At 34.2% G+C, this 21,924-nt stretch overlaps 1 protein-coding gene across 1 annotated transcript in view; it reads left to right on the top strand.

Moving 5' to 3' along the window:
* The window catches only part of TRHDE (thyrotropin releasing hormone degrading enzyme), a 343,309-nt gene that overhangs the window by 258,910 nt on the left and 62,475 nt on the right, over positions 1–21,924 (top strand). The window contains exons 8-12 of the mRNA XM_058568845.1: positions 4,022–4,087; positions 4,726–4,913; positions 9,004–9,092; positions 15,335–15,468; positions 15,566–15,621. Coding sequence (XP_058424828.1) covers positions 4,022–4,087; positions 4,726–4,913; positions 9,004–9,092; positions 15,335–15,468; positions 15,566–15,621 — 533 coding nt within the window. The remainder of the gene's footprint in view (positions 1–4,021; positions 4,088–4,725; positions 4,914–9,003; positions 9,093–15,334; positions 15,469–15,565; positions 15,622–21,924) is intronic.

Below are 21,924 nucleotides of genomic sequence, written 5' to 3'. Positions count from 1 at the left end.
TCCTCAGCTCACTTTTTCCTCTTCCCCTTGTCTTTATTAGGCCCATTGGCCTTTATTCATGAAACGTTATGGACCATGTCACTTGTTAGCAAAGAAGGTAAAAAAACAAAAAGGTCTCCTACTCAATAGTTCACAATCTTTTGAAGACATCATATGCAATTGCATATATCAATGCAAGTTATATATCTGACAAATGTGCACTGAAATAATAAATTATTTCCCATATTAGTGTTTAAATATGACATTTTGGGGAACCTGATGGATACAAGAAATCTCTCTTTGCTGCATTGTCAGTTGTTTACAGAAAGGCATATTGCATAAGGAAAGAAATCACACAAGTATGTTGAGCATCTTTGGTGTTCCTTAGAACACATAGGGCACAGAGATGCTAGTTAAACCATGGTAAACAGAAATAACAGGGTCCTCACTCTCATGGAGTTTGCAGACTGTGTGGGCAGTCAGATTAATAAACAGGCAAGTATAACACAGCGTGATAAATGCTCTTATATGGTGAAATGTGTGAGAATATAAGAGGGGTACTTAACTCAGAATTAGGAAGGGAGTGGGAATGGGCGAAAAAGGACTCCTGGTTCCTTGAGTTCTGGAGGTTGAACTGAAGTAGGCAAAGGAGAAAAGAATATGTAGAGAACTGCATGTACAGAGAACTAGAAAAAGGAGAAAATATGCATTGGGCATCTGCCCAAAGTGAAAATGGCTAAGTTGAGGTGGGAAGCAACCAAGTGCCAGATGGGATTGGAGACGTACAGAAGGGCCAGACCATGAGGGACACTTTTAAGTTAGATTAGGCTGTTTGGACTGTGCTCTGAATGTAGCAGGGATTCATGTGTGTATTTGATGAAGAGCGTTCTGGCTGCATGGTAGAAACTGGATTTGAAAGGGACCGAGCAGAAGCAGTGGCAGTAGTAGTTGTCCAGGCAAGATTCTGTCGAGTGGCTGTCAGACGGGAGAACGAAGAGGGAGTCTGGGGGGAATAATTAGGACATGGATCATTGCCTGAATGTGGTGGAAAGGGAGAGAGAGGCATCAGAGATGACTCTGTGGTTCGCTGGGGAAGGGCTGCCAAAAGGAGCTGATATGGGCAGGGACATTGAGTTCAGCTTTGAACATGACTCTTAGTTGTCTGCGGGGCATCTCGTGGATATTGGATTGGGGTCAGCAGTTGTGTGCACAGGTGTGGGGTTTGGACATGGGCTGGAGTCTCTGAGTTCCAATTGTTTTCAGGTGCTGTGTTCTTTGATTATTATTGTTAATGATGCTTTTCCTTGTGTTACTCAGTGTTCCAACCTGTGAACCTGAAATGATTTAAAAAATTGTGGCTGCTGATGTCTACGGAATACTCGCTGTTTACTAGGCACTCTTCACTCTTCTAACACTCTATAGATATTAAGTCATTTATTCCTCAGAAAAACTGTATGCAACAGGTACTTTTAATAAACCCGTTTTATGAGTAGGAAGACAGGCACAAAGAGGTTAAGCAACTGGCCAAAGATCTTACAGCTCAGGAGTGTTGGAGCCATGTTTGAACAAAGACAGTCAGACTCCCATTCTTGCACTTTATGTATCAAAATATACTTTTGCTTAATATGCTTTTAACTTTTAACCAGTTTATAGTGTTGGTTATGTCTCTTAAGAATATTCTAGTGGTTGTCTTTGTTTTATTCTTTTCAACAACTCTACTATTTCTGAAATACTTTGTATGGAGAACCACAATTCTTTTTGCAGTTAATATTAAAACGTTCTTCTACTTTATATCAAATCCAGTGCTGATTGACTTCCATACACATAAATATAAATTTCCCTTTCAGATTCATAACTCTCGTCATTTTCATATTCATTGACTTGTAGGTTTGAAAGGAACTTCACATCTTCTTTTTCAATCGCATACCAAATGTTTGAGTTCATCTTCTCAAGTGGTTACTGTACCAAGACTCCCACAGTCCCAGTCACAGAACCTTCCTCCAAAAAGCACAGCTCAGTATGCGCAGTTGTTCTCAGTAACCTTTCTCCACCACTGTTCTCCCCGCACCTGGAAAACAGACTGGCACCTGCGAAGTGCACCATACGTTTTGTGGAATGAATGAATGAATAATAAATGATTAATTATCAAAAGAACAGGCTCACTATTCTTTAAGTTTCTTTGAAATTCTACAAAGACAAAGCAAAATTGCTTTAATTCAAAATATGACTATGTTTGTGCAAGAGGAAGGCTAAAATAACTAAGGACATTTGGGGTATTTTTGGAGAAAAGGGTTGACATATGTAGAATTCCAATAATACTCGAAAATTTGGACTACTGGGGGTCCAAGAAGATGCGCTATCGGCCCTGAATACAGAGGCAGGCAAGTTGGAGCTGCTTCCTAAGCCTGGATAGTTGCATTTCAGACAATTCAACTGCTTGAAATATAAATTTGAACTTTATTCTGAATTGAGGAGGGAACCAAGAATTCAAGTTGATGATCAATATTGGGCCAAGGTCAACTCATACATGAACAGTTGGACTTTATGCTCTATGAAGAGAAACCTGTAGTTATGTACTGGACCTGTTAAGGTCCATGTAGTATTCCCTTGTTCCCTCTTTTGGATTATCCTAGCAGCACTATCCATAAACAGAACCCAGTAATAAATAGTTCTAATTTTAATACTTTTCATTATAGCATCACTAAATAAGATTCAAATTTGTGTTCCATAATTCCCATTGTTCCCAAATTTATTCGAGTTAAAAAAACATAAAAGATAATTCTGACAATTAAATCTGAAATAATTTATTTAAATCATAGTCTCTGGGTTCTAATTAAAAATGCCTCATATGGCATATTCAAAGCCAAAATTGGGATGCAGACTCCTTATTCAGTGTTGTATTTTTTCAATAAAGTTACTTGTAACACCTGATGACGATGATGAATTTGCGGTTGTTAAGTTAGCGTTGGGCACTGCATCTCTCAGAGTCTGATTAAGTGGGAGTTGCCATTTGCTGTGCTGTGAGTTGCCAACAAAGCTGAATCTGTCACAGGTGCTACAATTTGTATTTCAGAAAATTTGCTTCCCCGACTTTAATTATCCCCCAAGTATTCCACTCTACATAGAGTACTGACAGGAGTCTGAAGTTTTTTTTTCAGTTTCAGTACTGTGATGTAAATTAGGATTTGTCTACTACCTACATGTTGTAGAGATGATGGAATTTCAAATAAAGGAGGGGACTCTGTTTTACAACATAAAACACTGTTTTCTATTCATTTGTTCACTTTGGATTCAGAAAAAAAATGATGCCAAGTAGCCGTACTAAATAATGTTCACAGTGACATAAACCATGCTTCTTAGAAGGGAGCGGGCGTGGATCAGATAGAAAGTGTGTAGGTGTAACTACTAATGATTGAAAATGGGAAATAGGTAGTCCTAAGTTCAAAAATATCAAATACACTTAGGACTGACTTTTTTTTCTTAAATATTAATATGTGTTTTAAATTTGTTAAATAAGTTTGTATTGTTTTTGTATTAGGCAGCCTGTCATTGGCAGGGAGATGAGGGAACTGGACAGGTTGTGGAGACAGTCATCACTCTTGGCAAAGCCATCCTTCTTCACCTCAGCATATATCAGTCAGGGTTTTTTTTTTCCCCATAAAACAAAATATTTTTTTTCCATACTTCAACATAAAAGCCTGTTGGGAAAGTTTCCTCTAAATATTTCACTGCAGAGATAGTTTCTTCAAAATTGACTGAGGTCGACTTGCTAAATTAGAGGAAGATCGTTAACCTTGGAAATTCATAAAAAGTGATTATGGCTATGAAAAATTTTTTAACAGATTAGTATTCTCAAGAAGTACACTATAGTAAATCTCTCTGAAATATTTTAGAACAAGATTCTTCATCTTTTTTCATGTCTTTCTCTTTGTATTAATGCAATTCCAACAAATGGAAATGATTAATTGAATTGATAAATAAATGTGTTCACTGGTAATTGCTTAGCCTTTGAACTGTAATCACAATTTTGTATTCTTTGCAGGATTATTTAACCATTCATAAGTATGGCAATGCTGCCAGAAGTGATCTCTGGAATGCGCTATCAGAGGTAAAGTATAGGAAGCTGGAATGCGAAACCTCTTTGTGAATATTTGAATTGAGTTTATAAAACATTCATAACTTTTATTGACACTGACAGTTTGTTTTTACTTTCTATATTTCCCTTTTTCTCATATTGCTTTCTTGTTTTATTTTTGATATATTATGAAGACAATGGGGTTTAAAATTACTTCAACTACAAATGGTAGTAAAAGATACTTTGCCTACTTTCAAACATGACAATACTTCTGAAATATAATTTTAATATAGTGTCATATTCATGTTAAAGAGAGAAATATTGACGTTTTAAAGAACTTTTTTTACTATGTGAATAACAAATATTTAAATTTGGTACTAAACGTACTGGGGATACTTAATGATGCTGCAAGTACTTGCTTTAACAATAAAATGTTTTATCTTCCATGGGGTAAAAACTTTAATGTTAATAAAGCTTTCATTTCTATATATATATATGAAGCTTAACTTAAGGCAAGAAGATTAATTTTACTAACACATTATATTAGCTTCACTGATTTTAAATGTTTTCATATTTAGCTAAATCATAAAGTAAAAATGAAAATGGTTTAATGTTAGTTATGTTTATCATTCATGTTTATAAAACTAATTTATACAATTTTGGTTATAAAGGCTTTAAAAAGGAATGGAAACTATGTAAACATCCAAGAAGTAATGGACCAGTGGACACTCCAGATGGGCTATCCTGTCATCACCATCTTCGGAAATACAACAACAGAAAATCGAATAATAATTACCCAACAGCATTTTATCTATGACATCAGTGCTAAAACTAAAGCACTTGAACTTGAAAATAACAGGTACCACACACTTTTTCACGTGAAAAAACTGCTCTTATTTTTATGTTTCACTTCACATTTTAATATTTAAAAAGCATTGATAGTACAATTCTAAAATGTTGTAAGTGAAATATAGTTTTCATTTCTGTGTTTAAATATGCTATTTTCATTTAAATTCCTCTTTTACTTCCATTTCCAGATATTTTAACCATCAAGGTGACAGTTCATCAAAATTATTTTGTTTAGGAAGACAGAATTTAAATTACCATGGTGATTTAAAAAAATAATAGGTGGTTTTTTACTTTTCTCTCTAAATATTTGTTGAATTAAATTCAAGAAAGTTAAGATGCATTGAAGTGAATTAAATGGAATTGAGTAAACTGAGATTTATGAATCAAATAAGAACAGAAACTAACAATCCAGAAGGACTAATTAAAACAAACAAAAAAAACCCACAACTAGACTCAATAGTGTCAGAGCCAAAGCAACTCAAACTAGACTCATCGTAAAATGATCCAAGTGTCAATGCCTTTTAGTATCAACGTCTGTTTTCTTCCCTCGTTTTTAGTGTTTAAAACCACTAAACAGACAACATACATAGGATTTTGATTTGTTGATGTTTTAACTTTCTTTTGAAACTCTTATTTAATTACTGGTAATTCAGCACCTAGTATTTCTTTCTTTTACTTCATGTTTTCTTACTGTCCTGTGTCTGACTAAAGGCTGGGCTACAGAGAGATAGTAGAACCTCTATCAGTCAGTTTCATCCTTTATTAGGTGCCCTGATAAGAGGTTGGGAGTGGAATACAGGGAGGGATAGAGGCTACAATTAGTTAATAAAATGAGATGTCTGGATCAGGTTGGTCATGCTGTCTCGCATTATCTTGGAAAATTAGGAGCCATCCACCAGCATCTAGGAGATCTGGAACACACGTTAAGTTTACTTTGTTATCTCTAGCAGGAACAGAAATCATTCCCAAGTAGGCTAACTCCAAGACTGGCTATAGGGAGAAGTGGTTGAGAAATTCATGAGTGTTTTCTGGTGACTAAATTTGGAATCCGATTTAGGGAAGCATTATCTTAAATCTCCTGCTCAATGTATATGCTGGCCTTCAACAAACTGCGCGTTGCAATCCAACTGTTTGTACCCATGGAATATGGCATTACCCTGCCACACTGTCAGGGTCTGACTCTGTCAATGCCTCTTCAACCAGCCTGGATTCCCCACAGCTGCCAAATGCTGCTTCCCATCGCCCACTGTCTGGCCCCAGGCTAAACATGCTTAGGCACCAGCCCTGGCCTTGCCAGGAAGTAGGAAAAAACCACCTTACCGTGGCCAAGTTAGTGAGATTCACACCAGGCTTTAGAGAATGGTCAGTCTAACATAGGCATCACTGATGCAGAAGAACATGAAGAACACGCAGAGGACAGAACAAATTTTGAACAAAAATACTCTGTCAATCTATAACATACATCAGATGTATCAGTCAGGAGTCTGACTCTTTAAAGGAAGACTTTCTCCCAGGCTGTGTAAGTATATGTAACATCTATGGAGCTTTGCTTTTGCTAGAGTTATAAAATCATATGGATGATTTTAAACCCTGAGAACTTAGGATATAAAATATTAAGAGTAAGATAACGCATGGCATCCCATGAATCTCAAAAATTATTTTTTATCAATTTTGAAATAATAGAGCTTGGAGTTGAAAATTTACTATTAATTTTTATATTATTGATCATTTAATTCACTATAACATTGTGGTCAAAGCTGCAACACCAATTCTCTCTGCCCTTTGTGTTAGCCTTCCTGGATCTTTATTATCCAGGGCGAACACCTGGTGTAGGAAACATAGTGCCCGTCTACACCAGCAATCCTGTAAATTGTGGGTGTTTTGAGCCAGTATAGTCAATTCTTTGTCGTGAATTTCGTAGAGGACACTAGAGTATCACTACCACATGCCTAGGACGTTTTTATTGTATACAGTAATTATGGTTTTCATATAGAGTAGCTGTCTTACAGCATAGAAAAGAAAGATCTTTACATAGCTAATAATTGCATCAAGTTAGTTGTTATGTAAAATGAGTGAAATATTTGCTAGAAAGTCATTATTAGAAGAATACAGATTAAATAAATGCAAAATTAAAAGTTTGTTTATATTAGGCACAAATAATATTTCACAAACATTTTATGATCGTGCTACAAAAAGACAAATTTATCCTTGAGGATTTTTAAACATCCTCAATTTTATATATTTCTTGCCCTTTGATACTTATTTGCCTTCACAGTTTAGTTGACGCAACTCAATGTGGAAGATATGTACTAAGAAGTCAAGTTCATAAAGTTAATCTCTGTCTCACCTATAGACTGATTTGGTCACTTTTATTTTACTCCAATTGAATCCCATTCAATCCAATCCCACAGCAATTTATGGAATGCCTTCCATTTCCAGGCTTTTGCAAGATCTTAGGTATGCAAAAATGAGCTTGTAGTTTAATTTGAGAGTGTGAGGCAGAGCAGACATTGTTGTCTCTTAACTAATTATTCCAGTTAATCAAAAAACGGTCATTATTTTTAGGGAATGGCTGTTAAAGAAATATATGTCAATTCTTTGTGTCTTCCTCACAGAAAATCCTTTATTAAATCTTTGTGGCATATTCTTTTTATTACGGATACTTAGATCTTGGAGATATTTGTTAAAAGGCTTGCACGGATTGTGTTCACTGACGACTGCTACCTTAAAAACAACACATTTGTCTCCTGTAGGTTGTTTCTTTCCTGACCGATTGTGTGGAGTCCATTGCAGCATAGCATGGTGTCTCCACATAGTTGACATTCAAAAACGTTTCTCTGATTCAGTACAGCATAGACTTCTAAAATTAGAATCTTAAATATATTATTTTAACTTTCTATATTGGAGATAGCCATTGGTATAAAATTATGAACTTCTTCCAATCTTCCTTTTGGATTTTTTACTGTTACTGAATTCTGTTTATTGTGAATGGGAAACATGAAACGGTAAAATAATCAAATTCCACATGGCAGATGGAGATGCCCTCTCTTCCCACCCGCCAAAAGACATATTCGCTATTGTTTTTAGTTGTATAACCCCAGACATGGTCCCTCAAAAATTCTCAATTCTCATTTCACTCTCACAGTTACTAAGCTTACATGGTATCTCTTCTTACATTTTTAAAATCAAAAATGTTTTTCACATACTGGATGTTGTTGGCTACCCCTGTTTTGCTAATGGTGCAGTGACAGGTCAATATAATCAGGCTGTATTTTAGAGAAACAAACAAAAGGTAGTCATTGGGCTCATTGTAAGACAATCCAGCTTATCTCTGAGTCCTCATTTGAGATTAAATTGATATTACTTCATGTACAAGAATAGGACTCAATTTTTATCCTATAAAATGTCAAATCTAGAAAATGCTTCTCTTTAATAGCTGAGACTCATGACTGATCCCTGCACGCTGGTGGATGATTTGACACATAAATTTGGAAATTCCATTTCAGAAAGCAGAGCATTGTGTGTGTCCCACAGTGTTCTTTGTATTGATCTGGATTTTAGGGGAATCTGATTTTGCTTTTCATTCCTGCTTTGCTGAGTAACTTTAGATGTGCTGTATTAATCTTTTTGTAACATATGATAATAGTGTTTTTTAGAATAGTTAGATAAATAAGGAGAATGTTGAAATGTAAATGCATGAAACGACTGAAATATGTATTAATCTAATATAGAAACGACCACAAAGGAATTATTTTGAGACTTTAATCAATATATGGTGTGGCTCTGATTTATAGATTTTTAGCTCCTTTTTATTCCCTAATGCAAAATGCAAATTTTTAAAATTTCTTTTGCAAGATAAATTGTTTTGTTGGCAGAGGCCCCTTTTGTATTAAAACTAAAACTCTTAGACTCCAAGTCTGCTTACTGGCATTGAAAGAGTGAATGCATCCTCTTGGCTTATTCCTTACTTTTATGACTGGGGGATTTTTTTAGTTCCTCTAAAGAGAATAATAAAAATCTCACAGAAGTTGCATGGGAAATGTTGTTTGTTTATTTGCTATAACCATTTTTATTTTTAAAGCTTCTCTTTTATTTTTCAGTTACCTGTGGCAGATTCCATTAACTATTGTGGTAGGAAATAGAAGCCATGTGTCTTCAGAGGCAATTATTTGGGTGTCTAACAAATCAGGTAAAATATATATTCTCCCCCGAGGAACTGTTTGGTTTCAGATAATTGTTTAGCAACTTAACCTCTGGTTTCAGCTGTTGTAAAAATGTGAATAAAGACAAATTAGAAAGAGAATATAGAGGAATGATAATCACCTCTACAAAATTAAGTATAATATACTATAATTTCTACATAGTCTAATTTCAGTCTGCCAATATAATTATTAAATTTAGTTGTGTCTTTGATGGTAAGGAGAAAATTTAAAACTAAGTATTTGTAGTACTAATTTTAGCTATTTTCAACTGTATCATTTTATAATCCCAAATGTAATTCAATTATAATCATAACTCCCAGTGAAACATTATGCCAAATACTGAAGCACAGACTACATTTTTAATTTCATTTTCCTGCTGTCTTCTGTTTACCAGGCTGGCTTTTCCAGGACTGGGCAAGGCAATATTACCCATAGAATTAGATAATTATAGAGCCAGAAGGGAGGGACCTCGATAGGTCATCAAACCATCCCCCAGGTAGGGTCAACTCTCAAGAAGCAGAGAAAGATGAGATTCTAGTCTATTTCTAAATATCTTCAAATAAGATAGTGACCTATTTCAATTCACTGTCAGAAAGCTATTTCTTGAATCCAATCTAAATCCTTCATGCTCGAGTGTGAAACAGGTCTCCTCTATTTCTGTTTTCCATTGAATTGAAGAAAAAGCCAATTATCATCTTTTATGTAACATTTCTTTTAGATTTAGGTAGTCAAGTATGTCAACATTTTGTTTTTCTTACTCCTTTCTCAAGAGCATTCTGCTAATTGATGTTATCTTACTGTTTCGTAAACATCATTTTAAACAGCCACAAATCTTTTTTTGAAATAAGGTGAGGTATAAATAAATAAATAACAAAATAAATATTGCTTCTTCTCCTTAGTCTTGCTTTTATAAGGGAGATGTAAGTGCTGAAAATCCATACACACATACATACATGAAAAAGTCCTTGCAGCAGAATCTAATCTGCTTACCTGAAATATAAACGCTTGTATTTCCAGTTGAATTTTTATCCACACTTTCATGTTACTGTATTTTTAACACATAATCACATATTATGAAAATACATGCTTTCATTTATATACATTGTGTATAAAATATTTACAGGTAATGTAGCGATGCGTTGAAATGCTTACTTTAAAATTTATTGGTGTTTCTCCTTTTAAATTGCTTACTATTATCTATTCTTTTCATTTCCTGGAATTAGTATTTACACCATGATTCTGAATTCACACTTACTGTGTTATTTGCCTTCATACTTCCGTTATACCTTCATATAGTTGTTTTATTTATCTACATAATTTGTTATGAAATGATGAGTGAAAGCAGTGAGTTGTTATTATAATGATCCAACTATTAGAATGAAGTCATCCCTCTATAGAATTGCTAGGAACATGAAATAGAACTGTTTTCAGAAATAAAGCAAAACATTATATAGAATAGAAATGGGAAATTTAGAAGAGTGCAAAGATATTGATCAAACATCAGGATCAGCCCCAAACTTCACTTCTATAAAGTGCGGAGATTAAGAGCAAGTCTGACTCCTTGGACACGTTTCCCAGGCCCTTTCCTCTACCTCCCTGTCATCCGCACGCTGTCGTCTATGGTATCCTCTGTCCACATGGAGTATCCAGAGCAGTGTCACAGCTTTTCCTGACCAGTCGCCACAAGTTGTTATGTTTGAGACGTTGTTTCCATGTTTAGTCTTTCATTATTAACCATGAATAACAACAACATGATATTTTAAACCCTATGTTTTCCTAAAACATCACCTATATTTGTACACACGATTGTGACACAGAGCTACGTAGCTTGTGCAGTGCGTAGCTCTGGGAGGTGAGGCTTACGTAGGCTGTGATGTTAATGGCACACCTCCTCACCCCACAGTTTTCAGAGTGCAGCCTCCAGAGTATCACGTGTTATTTTCCATTAAGTCATAGCAGAATCTTCTGGTTGATAAAACATTGTCCCAGTTGAAATGCTGAGGCTTTTGTGGGGAATGCTTATACCAAGTAGTAAATGTTTCTTGAAAACCTTATAAATACATAAATCTGGAAGAGGTTTCCACGAGGGACCTAAACGCAAGGCACCCTTTCCATTTTCCCTGTTGAACCTCATTCTAACTGTATTTGATTTTATCTTGAAGGCCTTCATCCTGACAATGGTTAAAAACCAACACCAGGCAAATATTAGGGGAAAAAAAAGTTTGTTAACTCTTGTCTCCTTTTATATGCAGTTAATTCTTTTTTTCAAAATATAGTTACTAATATCAATGAAAAAAGTTTCTCCATAAAAACATTAAGAAAATATTCTGGTCAATTCTTATCAACATCTTTTTTAAAAATCCCATCTTTGAATTATAACAATCAGATCAATGTTTTTATAATTTTTCATTATCAGTAATATACATTTGATCTCACAAGATACTAAGGCAAAGTCATTGGTGAATAATATAAAGTATAAATTTGATTTGAATCATCATATACTCTTGACACTTCAATTTTGTAAACCCTTTAGATGAATATCTAATTAATTCCAAGTTAAGGCACAGATAATTTTAGCCTAAAACTAGTTTTATAACCAATTTTTAAATTACTGAAAGTAGGTAAAAGGATTTATTTCTTTTGTTTGTACTATGAAAATACCGAGAAGGCATACATTTATAAATGTAATAGCTTGCATGTTGCCTGGCTATTAATTAATGTGCAATGGAAGGGAATAAATTTAATGCCAAGTGTTAGGGGGAAAAAGATTCAAAGTAAAAGAGAAACTGATGCTGAAAATTGGAAGTAAACATTAAAAAGTGGCATGATTTTGTAGTGCTTTCCCTAAGCATGGGTTCGTATGAGATTCACAAGCCTTTAAAGTTAGCATTATTTTTATCCCCGTTTTACAAATAAGGAAATTAAGGCTTGAGAAATAACTTGCCCAAAGTGTCTTAGGAGCTTGTTGTTCTTTTCTAAATTTATCCTCTCTCTCCCTCACACAAACACACACACACGCGCACACTCACACACACAAAGATTTTAATACTTTAGTAGCTTGCTTTGCAGATCTGTCAGTTACTCAGCTTGTGGCGGTTGGATACGCGCACATGGTTCTTTATAGTTTCTAATTTGTCTAATTTGATTCTCACAAGAGTCCGGTGAGAAGACTGCTATGTGTTATTATACCTGAGTTTACTTCACATTGTTACCCTTCTTACCCTGGTTGACTTTTTTGTTTGTTTGTTTCAAATTCTGATCGTTTTGCAACCAGTCAAGGTTGAGTAGAAAGGCCTAATCTTTCTTTTTTTATTCCAAAATATGGAATATAAAAACATAAAATATTATAAAATACCAACTACTCTATGCCTTGATATAGTCTAAATCTTGTGCCATTTTGGATACATTATAAATATAATTTTTAATTGTTATTACTAACACTTGAAATATAACTTCTGTACTTTTTATTATGGTACTTGTCACATACCCTACCTCATTAGGACACTGGAAAAGATCTCTTTAAAACTCATTGCTTGCTGTTAGTTAATTTGAAGAACATGTTAGAGATATAATTAACTAGAATGAAAAAGATATTTAAAAATCTATTACAAAATCTTTCAGGGAATCTTTCTCCAAAGATTTCATTTATAACAAAGGCATAAAAATATTCATGAACAGTAATAACCTTCAGGTTTTAGTCATCAATTTAATAAAAGCATGCTTAAAAACAAGAGATGTCTACCTTTCTCATTCTTATCAGATGACATGGAAAGTGTAGAGATTGTTTTTCTATTTTAATTTGTCTCTATTCTACTGATAAGTTGTTGAATGGAATAAGTGTAAAAACTAGAGCCAAGTGTATTACCTGTGGTTAAGTTATGCCAGCTATCTAAAATGTAAACAGGAAATAACTTTAAAAATAGATTTACCATCATAGGAACCCATGACCATTTCAAAATTGTAAAAACCTAAATTATGTGTTCATATATTAAATTTAATGCTTTAATATTGTAATATCTTCAAAAAATAACCACTTAGATGAAAATGAACAAACTTTCTCTTAACTCAAGTGAATTCAATCACAATTTTAATATGTTTTATTATAAACATCTTAGTATTCTTGAATTCTATGGTTACTCAAGAGAAACAATGTCCTCAGTATTTCAATCTTAATTTTTCTTTACCAAACTCAGACATGATTAATTAAAATCTCTTTTTTTGAAGTTGTTTTAGTTTTGAAAAATGCCATATTTTTTGTTAATTATTTGTTTTTATTTTTACCTTTGTAAAATGGGGTGACACTCTAAAACTTCACAGAAATTGCGTGAATAAGCACATTAAATTTTTGAAAAACATGCAAATATAAAGTATCAGAAACTTAGAAAGCTATTAATATTTTGAGGCAATATCTGATAGATTTATTTTCCTAAGTACCATGAATTAAGCTGGGTAAAATCTCAAACTAAGATAAGTAGCCCCTTCCGCCATTGAATCATAGGATTGGAAGAGACTGCAAGTGCCGTTACTGGCCCTTTGGTTAACGGGTAAGGAAACTGGGAACCAGAGAGAGTCAGTGACCTCAGTTCAGACATTTGGGCTGGGAGAACTGCCACCAAACTCAACCATCCTACTTGTATTCTATTTCTTGTTTCCAGTGCTGTTTCCTCCCTTTTCAAGGCAATATAAGAAGGTGAAAAATGCGTATCGCATGATGGTGAAAGTGCTTTACCATCTTGTATCAACAGAGTATAACGTGGTAGAAAGGACACTGAAGTCAGGAGACCTGAGATGGACCATTTCCCACTCTCTCAGGCAATTCAATTAACCTGTCTGAGCCTCATTTCGTTGTCTGTTCCAACAGATGCTATTTATTAAAGGTGGCGAGAAGTTGAAGTGCTATTTGAAATATTAAAGATTAGGTTTTTATGTTCAGTGTACATTTATGTTTAGGTATTTTTTGTTTTACTGTACATTTTTGAAAATTGGCAATATATAACATGCATTGGATTAATTAGCCCACCCCATTCCAGACCTGAGCGATAAATGATCACCCAATAATTTTTGTGGTATAATCTCTTCCTGTGTGGCTTCTCCTTGAGAAAGAGTGCTCTGTAAATTCAGTGTTTCAAAAAAGAAAACCTGTTTTGTAGTCTGATGTGTAAAAACTTTGATAATAGAGTGAAAATTAGAGGATATGCCTCTTACTCAGAACTGGCACAAATGGTTTCTGTGATGATTTTCTGGTTTTGAAATTGTGGAAATTAGATAGACCAGTGTGGTTTTTCTTCCCTCCTGGGTGTGTGTGTGCACGTGCATGTGTGTGTGTGTAAAATACAAATTTCAAGTAAACTTCATACCTTTTGTAACTTCTGTGAAGCATGAGTCCTGAAGACATCAACAACAAAATCTTTAGAATTGTGAACTATAGTTCTGTAAAGTCAATAAACGCTGACATTTAAAGTGAATGAAGTTCTGCATCTGTACCATATTTGAAGGAGTTAAATATGTAAGTTTTAAGATTGCTTTTACTGGCTTCCTTTAATTGAAATAGCTAGTGAACATAACCAAGTTACCATTTTCCAAAGTGATTCCAATAAGCAGAATTTATTATCTTTGTTCTAATTATATGTAGAAATAGTAGAGTCTTAAGCAAATGTGATTCCTTTTTCCAACATTATTTATGATGGTAGAAAGTCTGTTATTTATTAGTACTTTCAAGAAAGCAAGAAAAACAAGGTAAGAAACAACAGTGACTTTCAAATAAATGATACCTGTTGTTTTAATCACTTTCATACTGAATAAAATAAGTAGAATATGTGCCTAAAAGCTTTTCTTTTATTCTAGGCACATATCCACACACAATCTAACTAGAAGCCACATGAGTACAGTAGTAGATTTCTTGGTTACATTTACCTTAGGAAGAAAATTATGTATAGGTAATGGGGTTTTATCAAGAAAAAAATGTTAATTGTAAGAAAACAGTTAATTGAGGTGAGAGTAACCAATTAAAGGTTTTCTAGCAAATTTTAGATATAGTGATTAATTGACTAAAGAGTAGATTTCAATTAGGTATTTAGGATGAGAAGATCTTCTCATCCTAAATAGAGAAGAGAAGGTCCTGTCTCTTAATTATTGGTACTGTGATATCTGGTATTAAGAAAACATACTTCAGACCATTTTAACCCTTAAAATATAAAATCTATTTCACTCCCAAAAATGCTATTTTCAGAGCACCACAGAATAACTTCTTTGGACAAAGGAAGCTGGTTACTGGGGAACATCAATCAAACTGGCTATTTTAGAGTCAACTATGACTTAAGAAATTGGAGATTGTTAATTGATCAACTGGTCAGCAACCATGAGGTAAACTGGATTTACTCATCAAAGATCTATTTTGATATGTGAACACTTGCCATTTTAATCCCAAGTGATTCCATTTTCTTTCTGATTGATCTCGTAGGTTCTCTCTGTCAGTAACCGAGCAGGTTTGATCGATGATGCCTTCAGCCTAGCCAGGTATGTTTCCTGTGGCTCTGTACAATAAAACTCGTACTAGTAAGACTTCCTCTATTAATATATGTTTTGAATGAGACATCTTTTAAAACAATTTCTCTCTTACATTCTTTGTGTTTGGATATGAATTATAATCAGTCTCAAACTCTTGATCAATATTACCCATAGGGTATTTCTGAGTTAGGAGAAGCTTGATCAATTTTCTCTGCAAGTTCAATTGAACACTCTGGAGATTGATATCTCTTCCCAATTTCATTAATGAGCTCTACAGAGTGACCATTGTGCCATATTTAATTTTTGATGGAAGATACCTTCAAGCATCAGCAATTTTTTTCCTGACGTATACTAGTGTATCTTTTTTTTTGAATGTCATTCATTATGAAAAGCTTGTGCTGCAAGACAGAAATAAATATTGCAGAGAAATAAATATTGTCCAAATAAATATTGGACAAAATAGATATCAATCTTCTAGCAGAAGCCTTTAGTTGTACTAGTTATAGTAATATTTGTTTTATTTTCATAATTAGGTTTATAATGTTAAAATCAGTTATTTTTTGAACAGTCATTAAATAGTTATTCCTTTGAAATACTATTGATCGTAAACTCAAGCTATATACTCAATTTTGAGACTAAATAGTAAAATAAATTCAGTTCTTTTACTATTTTGTATCGTTTCACATCCAAGTACTGATTTTAATAATCTGATATTACAAGCTACAGATTAGGACATGGATAATTCTCATTACTTACCTGGTTTTCACAATTTACCACATTTTCTCCTATGATAATTGTGTGAACCCAGTTAGATATGTCTGTGCTGATACAAACACATACCTAGTCTTAGTAATAAGCATTGTTTCATACATGCGGCCTGAAACTGTTTTTACAGTTGGTGTATTTCATTGAATTTCAATTCTCTTCCATATGTTTAAAATCATATCACACCCTATAGCATCCTAGTCTGTCAGAACTAATGAGGCTTGATAATTACTGAGGCAGAAGCAGAGTCCAAGTTTAGGGTCAGATTACAGGGGTTGGTTTTTGTAGAAAGAAGTAATGCAGCAGGGAGAACACGTAAAGAAGAAATTTCAGATGCTTTTGTATCAAAAAAAAAGAAACAAACTCTGCCCTTTGCTTTCCTTGTTGTCACTAAAGAAGCCAAGAACCGTGACTAGTATGTTCTTGCACTCGATGAGCATGCTGGGCCAGTGCCTCACTCTGGTCAGATGTGTCCAGTCTCAGGCACAGAACTGCCCACTAACCAAATGGCAAATGAAAGGATATCATATCAGCAAGGAGGTTTCTAATGAAATTGTACCGGGAGAATGTGGTCGTTTAGTGAGAAATGGGGTTCACTTCCAGCAAAGGGTAAATGCGGCACCATCTTATTGGGCAAAAATTTAGAAATAATAGAGGTGGAGGAAGGCCTCCTGAGATGGCGATATGTGGAGATCATGATAAAGGCGTAGCTTTTGCTCTCCAGCAAGATATGAAGACTTCAAAGAAAGTATGAGGGGTGATGTGAAGATTGTTTTGACATAGAAGTTTAGAGAATCTAGAAAGCCAGAAAGAGAGTATATTTGATATACTTTTGCACTGAGAGAGAAGCAGGAAAAAGAGAGAGAGGTATATTAGGAGAACCACAAGGAAAAGTTTTGAAACTAGGAGAGAACTAATACCACCAGCTAATAATTATTAGCACTTATAAGGTTCCAGACACTGTTCTGTTTTGCTTATAGTAACCTGTTTAATTCTCACAACAACCTTATGAGATATGTAGATATGTATTATTACTATTATTCCCATCATATAGGTGAGGAAACCGAGACTCAGAGAGGTCAAGTAACTTGCCTACAGTCACACAGCTAGTAATTGACAGGGCCAGGGCTTCATGCACATGGTCTGGCTGCAGAGACCATGCTGTTAACCAGAATTATGTATATATAGGTAGATAGATATATAGATATGAATATCTCAGCAGTAATATTATTTATTTTGACAAAAGAGCCAGGCAATATAGAGAGACTGAGGGGATTTGAAACAGTAGTTCATGTGAATCCTCATGGGTTTGAAACGCTGGTGAGAAGGCAAGTAAGCAGTGCTGTCGTGAAGACAGAGCGTAGATGCGCGTTGAGAGGAAGGGATCTTTTGGCTCATCTGCACGAAATGATAGAAGTTATTTTTAAATGGAATACTTTATTTAATTTTAGTGGATGAATTATTTCTTTCGAAAATTAAATTCCTTATTGACTAAGGAAGATAATTGCTTTCAATTTCAATTTTAGAAGCCTTAAAATTTGAAGTAAACAATTTCGTTATCATTTGTACAAATTCACCAGGAAAATATGCAAATCTTATTGAATATATATTAAAATTTCTTTTACTGATCATGAGATAATATTCCTATTAGCATGCAAGTAAGGAAATACAAAATCAGATTTATTAGGCAAGTGCCTTGCACTTACTTGGAGTTAAGAGTTATTCATGTTTCATTGTATTCTAGTAAATGTTTCATAGTTTTGCTACCAATCAGTATCAACCTTCTTTCAGTTTTCTGAACACATCATACTTTCTTTGGCTTCTTAGACAACAAGCAGAACAGCAAATATCTGTTAAAACGTGTGCTGCAGGTCCTGTACTTCGGCGTTTAGGAATGGCCTCATTCAGTCTTTTCAGTGAAACCCTAGAGGGGGTGGTTGCTGTAGCCATTGCATCGGTGAGACACGGAGGTTGGGAGGAGTCAAGTCCCTTAGCCAAGGTTGCACAGCTTTTCAGTAGGGGTGGGGTTGAGATTCAGCCCCAGACAGTGGCTCAACAGAGCCCATGACCTCAAATCAGCGTGATTTTGCCCATTATGTGAAATTCCTTCCCACCTTCGTCCCCCTTGTCTGTCGGGAATATTACTATTCACGTAAAAAAAAAATTATTTCACTTGCTCTCCCTTACCTGAAGCCTTAACTGTCCTCCCCAGCAAGAGTAAGGTGACATCCTGTAAACCAGTATTGTAGTGGTTGTCACCGTGTAGCTCAACCACGTACTTTTCTGGGTCCCTGATGATTCTTGGATGATCTGAAGGACAGGGTTTTGTCTCATCCTTGTGTTACTGCTGCCTAACTTAATCTCTGGGACAGGATTGTGCCAATATATATTTGTTGTGTGAATTCATGATTAATTGGTAGTTATTCAAACTATAAACTTCCATGCCACTATTCCTCTGCAATCAAGTAAACACACTCTACGTATTCTTTTTATGGTTGTTTTTTAAATATATAAACACCACTTGAATGCATTCTAATTGTACAAGATTAAAATAAAGTGAAATACATTGTGAAAATTTTCTTTTACTCCCTCTCATGCCTTGCCATCACTTTACACTCCTCACAGATAAAATGATAAATATTCGGTGTGTATCAATCCAGCAACTTTTTCTTTACATTTCCATACAGTTTAATTCTTTTTACATGAACAGAAATGCATTTTGTTCTCTGATTCATTTATCAAAATAAGTCTGGGAGCTTTATTCCATTGTTTCTAATTGTTCAGTATCATAATCGAGACTGCAGTGAGCAGCCTTGAGAGTCTTTTCTTGTGCATATGTGTATTTTTATAGGATTGATTCCCACAAGTGGAATTTTTGATTCAAGGAGTATAAAATTTTTGGTAAATATTACAAATCGTATTCTGAAGACTTTCCCAGTTTAACCCTCCATCAACCTTCTGTGAGAGGGTCCAATTCCCTCAAACCCTTCATGATAATGAAGAGTGCACGTCTTTACATTTTTGACAATCTGGTAGCAAAAATAATGTTTTGAAGTTGTTACAGTATTAGTTAAATTAACTTGTGCATCTTTACATACACATTTGCTATTTGTATTTTTTTTCTGTGAATTGTTAGCTGGTTAAAAAAAGAAAGATAAAACCCTAATAGAAGATGGGTGAGGTATTTTTCCTATTCTATTTTACTATATATCTTGGATGTTTTTGGATATTAATCCTTTTGGTAAAATACATTTTTATAGTATTTTCTCTCATTAATATGTCAATTTTTTTCACTTTTTGGTATATTTCGTCATTCAAAGGCTTTTAATTTATATGTCAAGGCATTCCTTTTATAGTTTTCTGATTCTCTGGTTCTGTCTTCCATGGAAGACCTTCTCTATCTGAAGATTTTAAAAATATTCCATCTTTTTCTTTAAACATTGTTTTGTTTTTGCATCTATCTCCTCAATCCTTCCTCCTCTAATTAATTTTTGTGTATAGAATGGAGTGGGGTCTAATTTTCTTTAACATTAATTCATTCATAACCAGTTACTTCAATCCTACTTATTTAAAAGGCCTTCCTTATCCCAGATTTGAAATGATATTTTTATCTTAATGCAAATGGTCATATTTTAGGGAATTGATTTGATTCTGTTTAATTGGTCTCTGTTCTTTCTGGTACTAGTACCATATTGTTCTAATTAATTTAGCTTATTTGTTGTGGTTGACAAAACTTTTTCTTATTCTTGTTCAAAATCTTACATATTTTCTCTTCAATATAAATTTTAGAATCAGTTTGACAAAGCCCATTAAAAACTCCTGCTGTAGGTATCATTGGATATGTGTTGGATTTATAAATTAATTTTTAAATAATTAACATCTTTTCAAATATGAGCATTCTAATACCAAAACATATTATTTCTCCCCATTTATCCAGGTCCTTAAGTCAAGCTCTATGATTTCCTGTACATGGGTTCTGCTAATGTCATATTATTTCCTCTTTTTTTAAAAAATGATATATGCTTTTATAGGAAATGACACTGCTTCTGCACTTACATATTCTAATTTTCATTGCTTGAATGTAAAGAATTAATTAATTGATTGCTTGGCAAATATCATTGTGTTATGACTTGAGGTTTGAAATTAGTGACTAAAATGCCTAGAGTTTATTTTGTTGGGTGTTCATGTTTGTTTTTGGTTCTTGTTTTGATAAAGCATTGTTAGATTGAGAGATATAAAAATAAACAAGATGCATTCCTTGTTATCAATGAATTCACAATCTAGCAGGGACAATACATAGTAGACAATTAATTATATCCAGTGTATACATACTATGAATAAAATACTAAGGAAGCATTGGGAAGTAAAGAATTAATGTGGCCTAGGAAGATATGGAGGACATCATATAGGAAATGACGTTAGAAGAATGAAAGTTTACAATGGAAATCCATGAAAGGTTTAAGAGTAGGAGAATGAGAGAAGGAAAGCATGAACTGGAGGCTGGGCTTGTGGCAGGAGAACATAACAACAGTAACGCTCAAGCGGCAACCTGGGTAGAGCAGACATCTGAGATTTCTCAGGAGTGGAATTGACAGCTAGAGAAGGTAAGAATTCTTGTTGAAGTTACTGGCTTAATATGTGATAGAAACTGGAAATTTGAAGATTTGCAATAGAAAGTATAATAATTACTGGATTGGATATTTAAAGCTATTAACATGATCTGAGTACAATTTTAAAAAGCTATAAAAGTATATATCACTGGATTGTGGACCTATGTGGCATTTTATTTGAAAATATTCAAAACACATAAAAATTATTTGAAAACCTTGTGCATATCCAAAAGAGTCCCTGAGATAAAGCATCGTCATCATCATCACCATCATCTTCGTCTTTGTCTTGGGCAGTTACTGTGCTGATTTGTTTATCCAGTTACCAGTCTCCTGGAAAATTCAGTTATGCAGAACCCTATGCCAATTTATTGCATTATTAATATCATAACATACATTTTTAGCCTGCACAACATATTTTTAAAATTCCTGTTATAGGCTATTCTGTAAGGATCTAATCACTTACAAAGCCTTAACGTGGGCAGATTATTTCAACTTAGTTTGTAAACTTTGTTAAGGAATAAGATGGCAGTTATTTCTTTTAAAATGTTGGTGTTTTATTAACAACAAACGTAAGGACCCCTAGCTGGAGACCATGCATGTCATGCTTAGAAGTGCGCTCAGTATGGGTGAGCAATCATCAGTAGAGCTTAACACATATTGAATGCATGTATAAGTGCAAAAATGAATAAATACATTTTTATTGACTTGTTTCAGAGTTTATAAATCTGAGATATGTTAAGAAAGCTGAAAATTCAGTACATAAGCCAGTGATAATATAAGAGCTCGTGAAGAAGAAAATGATGAGAACACCCGAAACTCACCCTCACACATTGTTTTCATTTCTAAGCCCTTGTTTCAGGACTGGTAACAGAATTGTTGAAATAACCTTAACAATGTTTGCGAACTGAGTGGTAGTAATCAATTCCTTGCGGGACTT

Source organism: Diceros bicornis, chromosome 25 (genome assembly GCF_020826845.1).
Source record: "Diceros bicornis minor isolate mBicDic1 chromosome 25, mDicBic1.mat.cur, whole genome shotgun sequence".
Taxonomy (NCBI): Eukaryota; Metazoa; Chordata; class Mammalia; order Perissodactyla; family Rhinocerotidae; genus Diceros; species Diceros bicornis.
The sequence above is the reverse complement of the archived record's forward strand: the minus strand, read 5'-3'. Positions and strand labels throughout refer to the sequence as shown.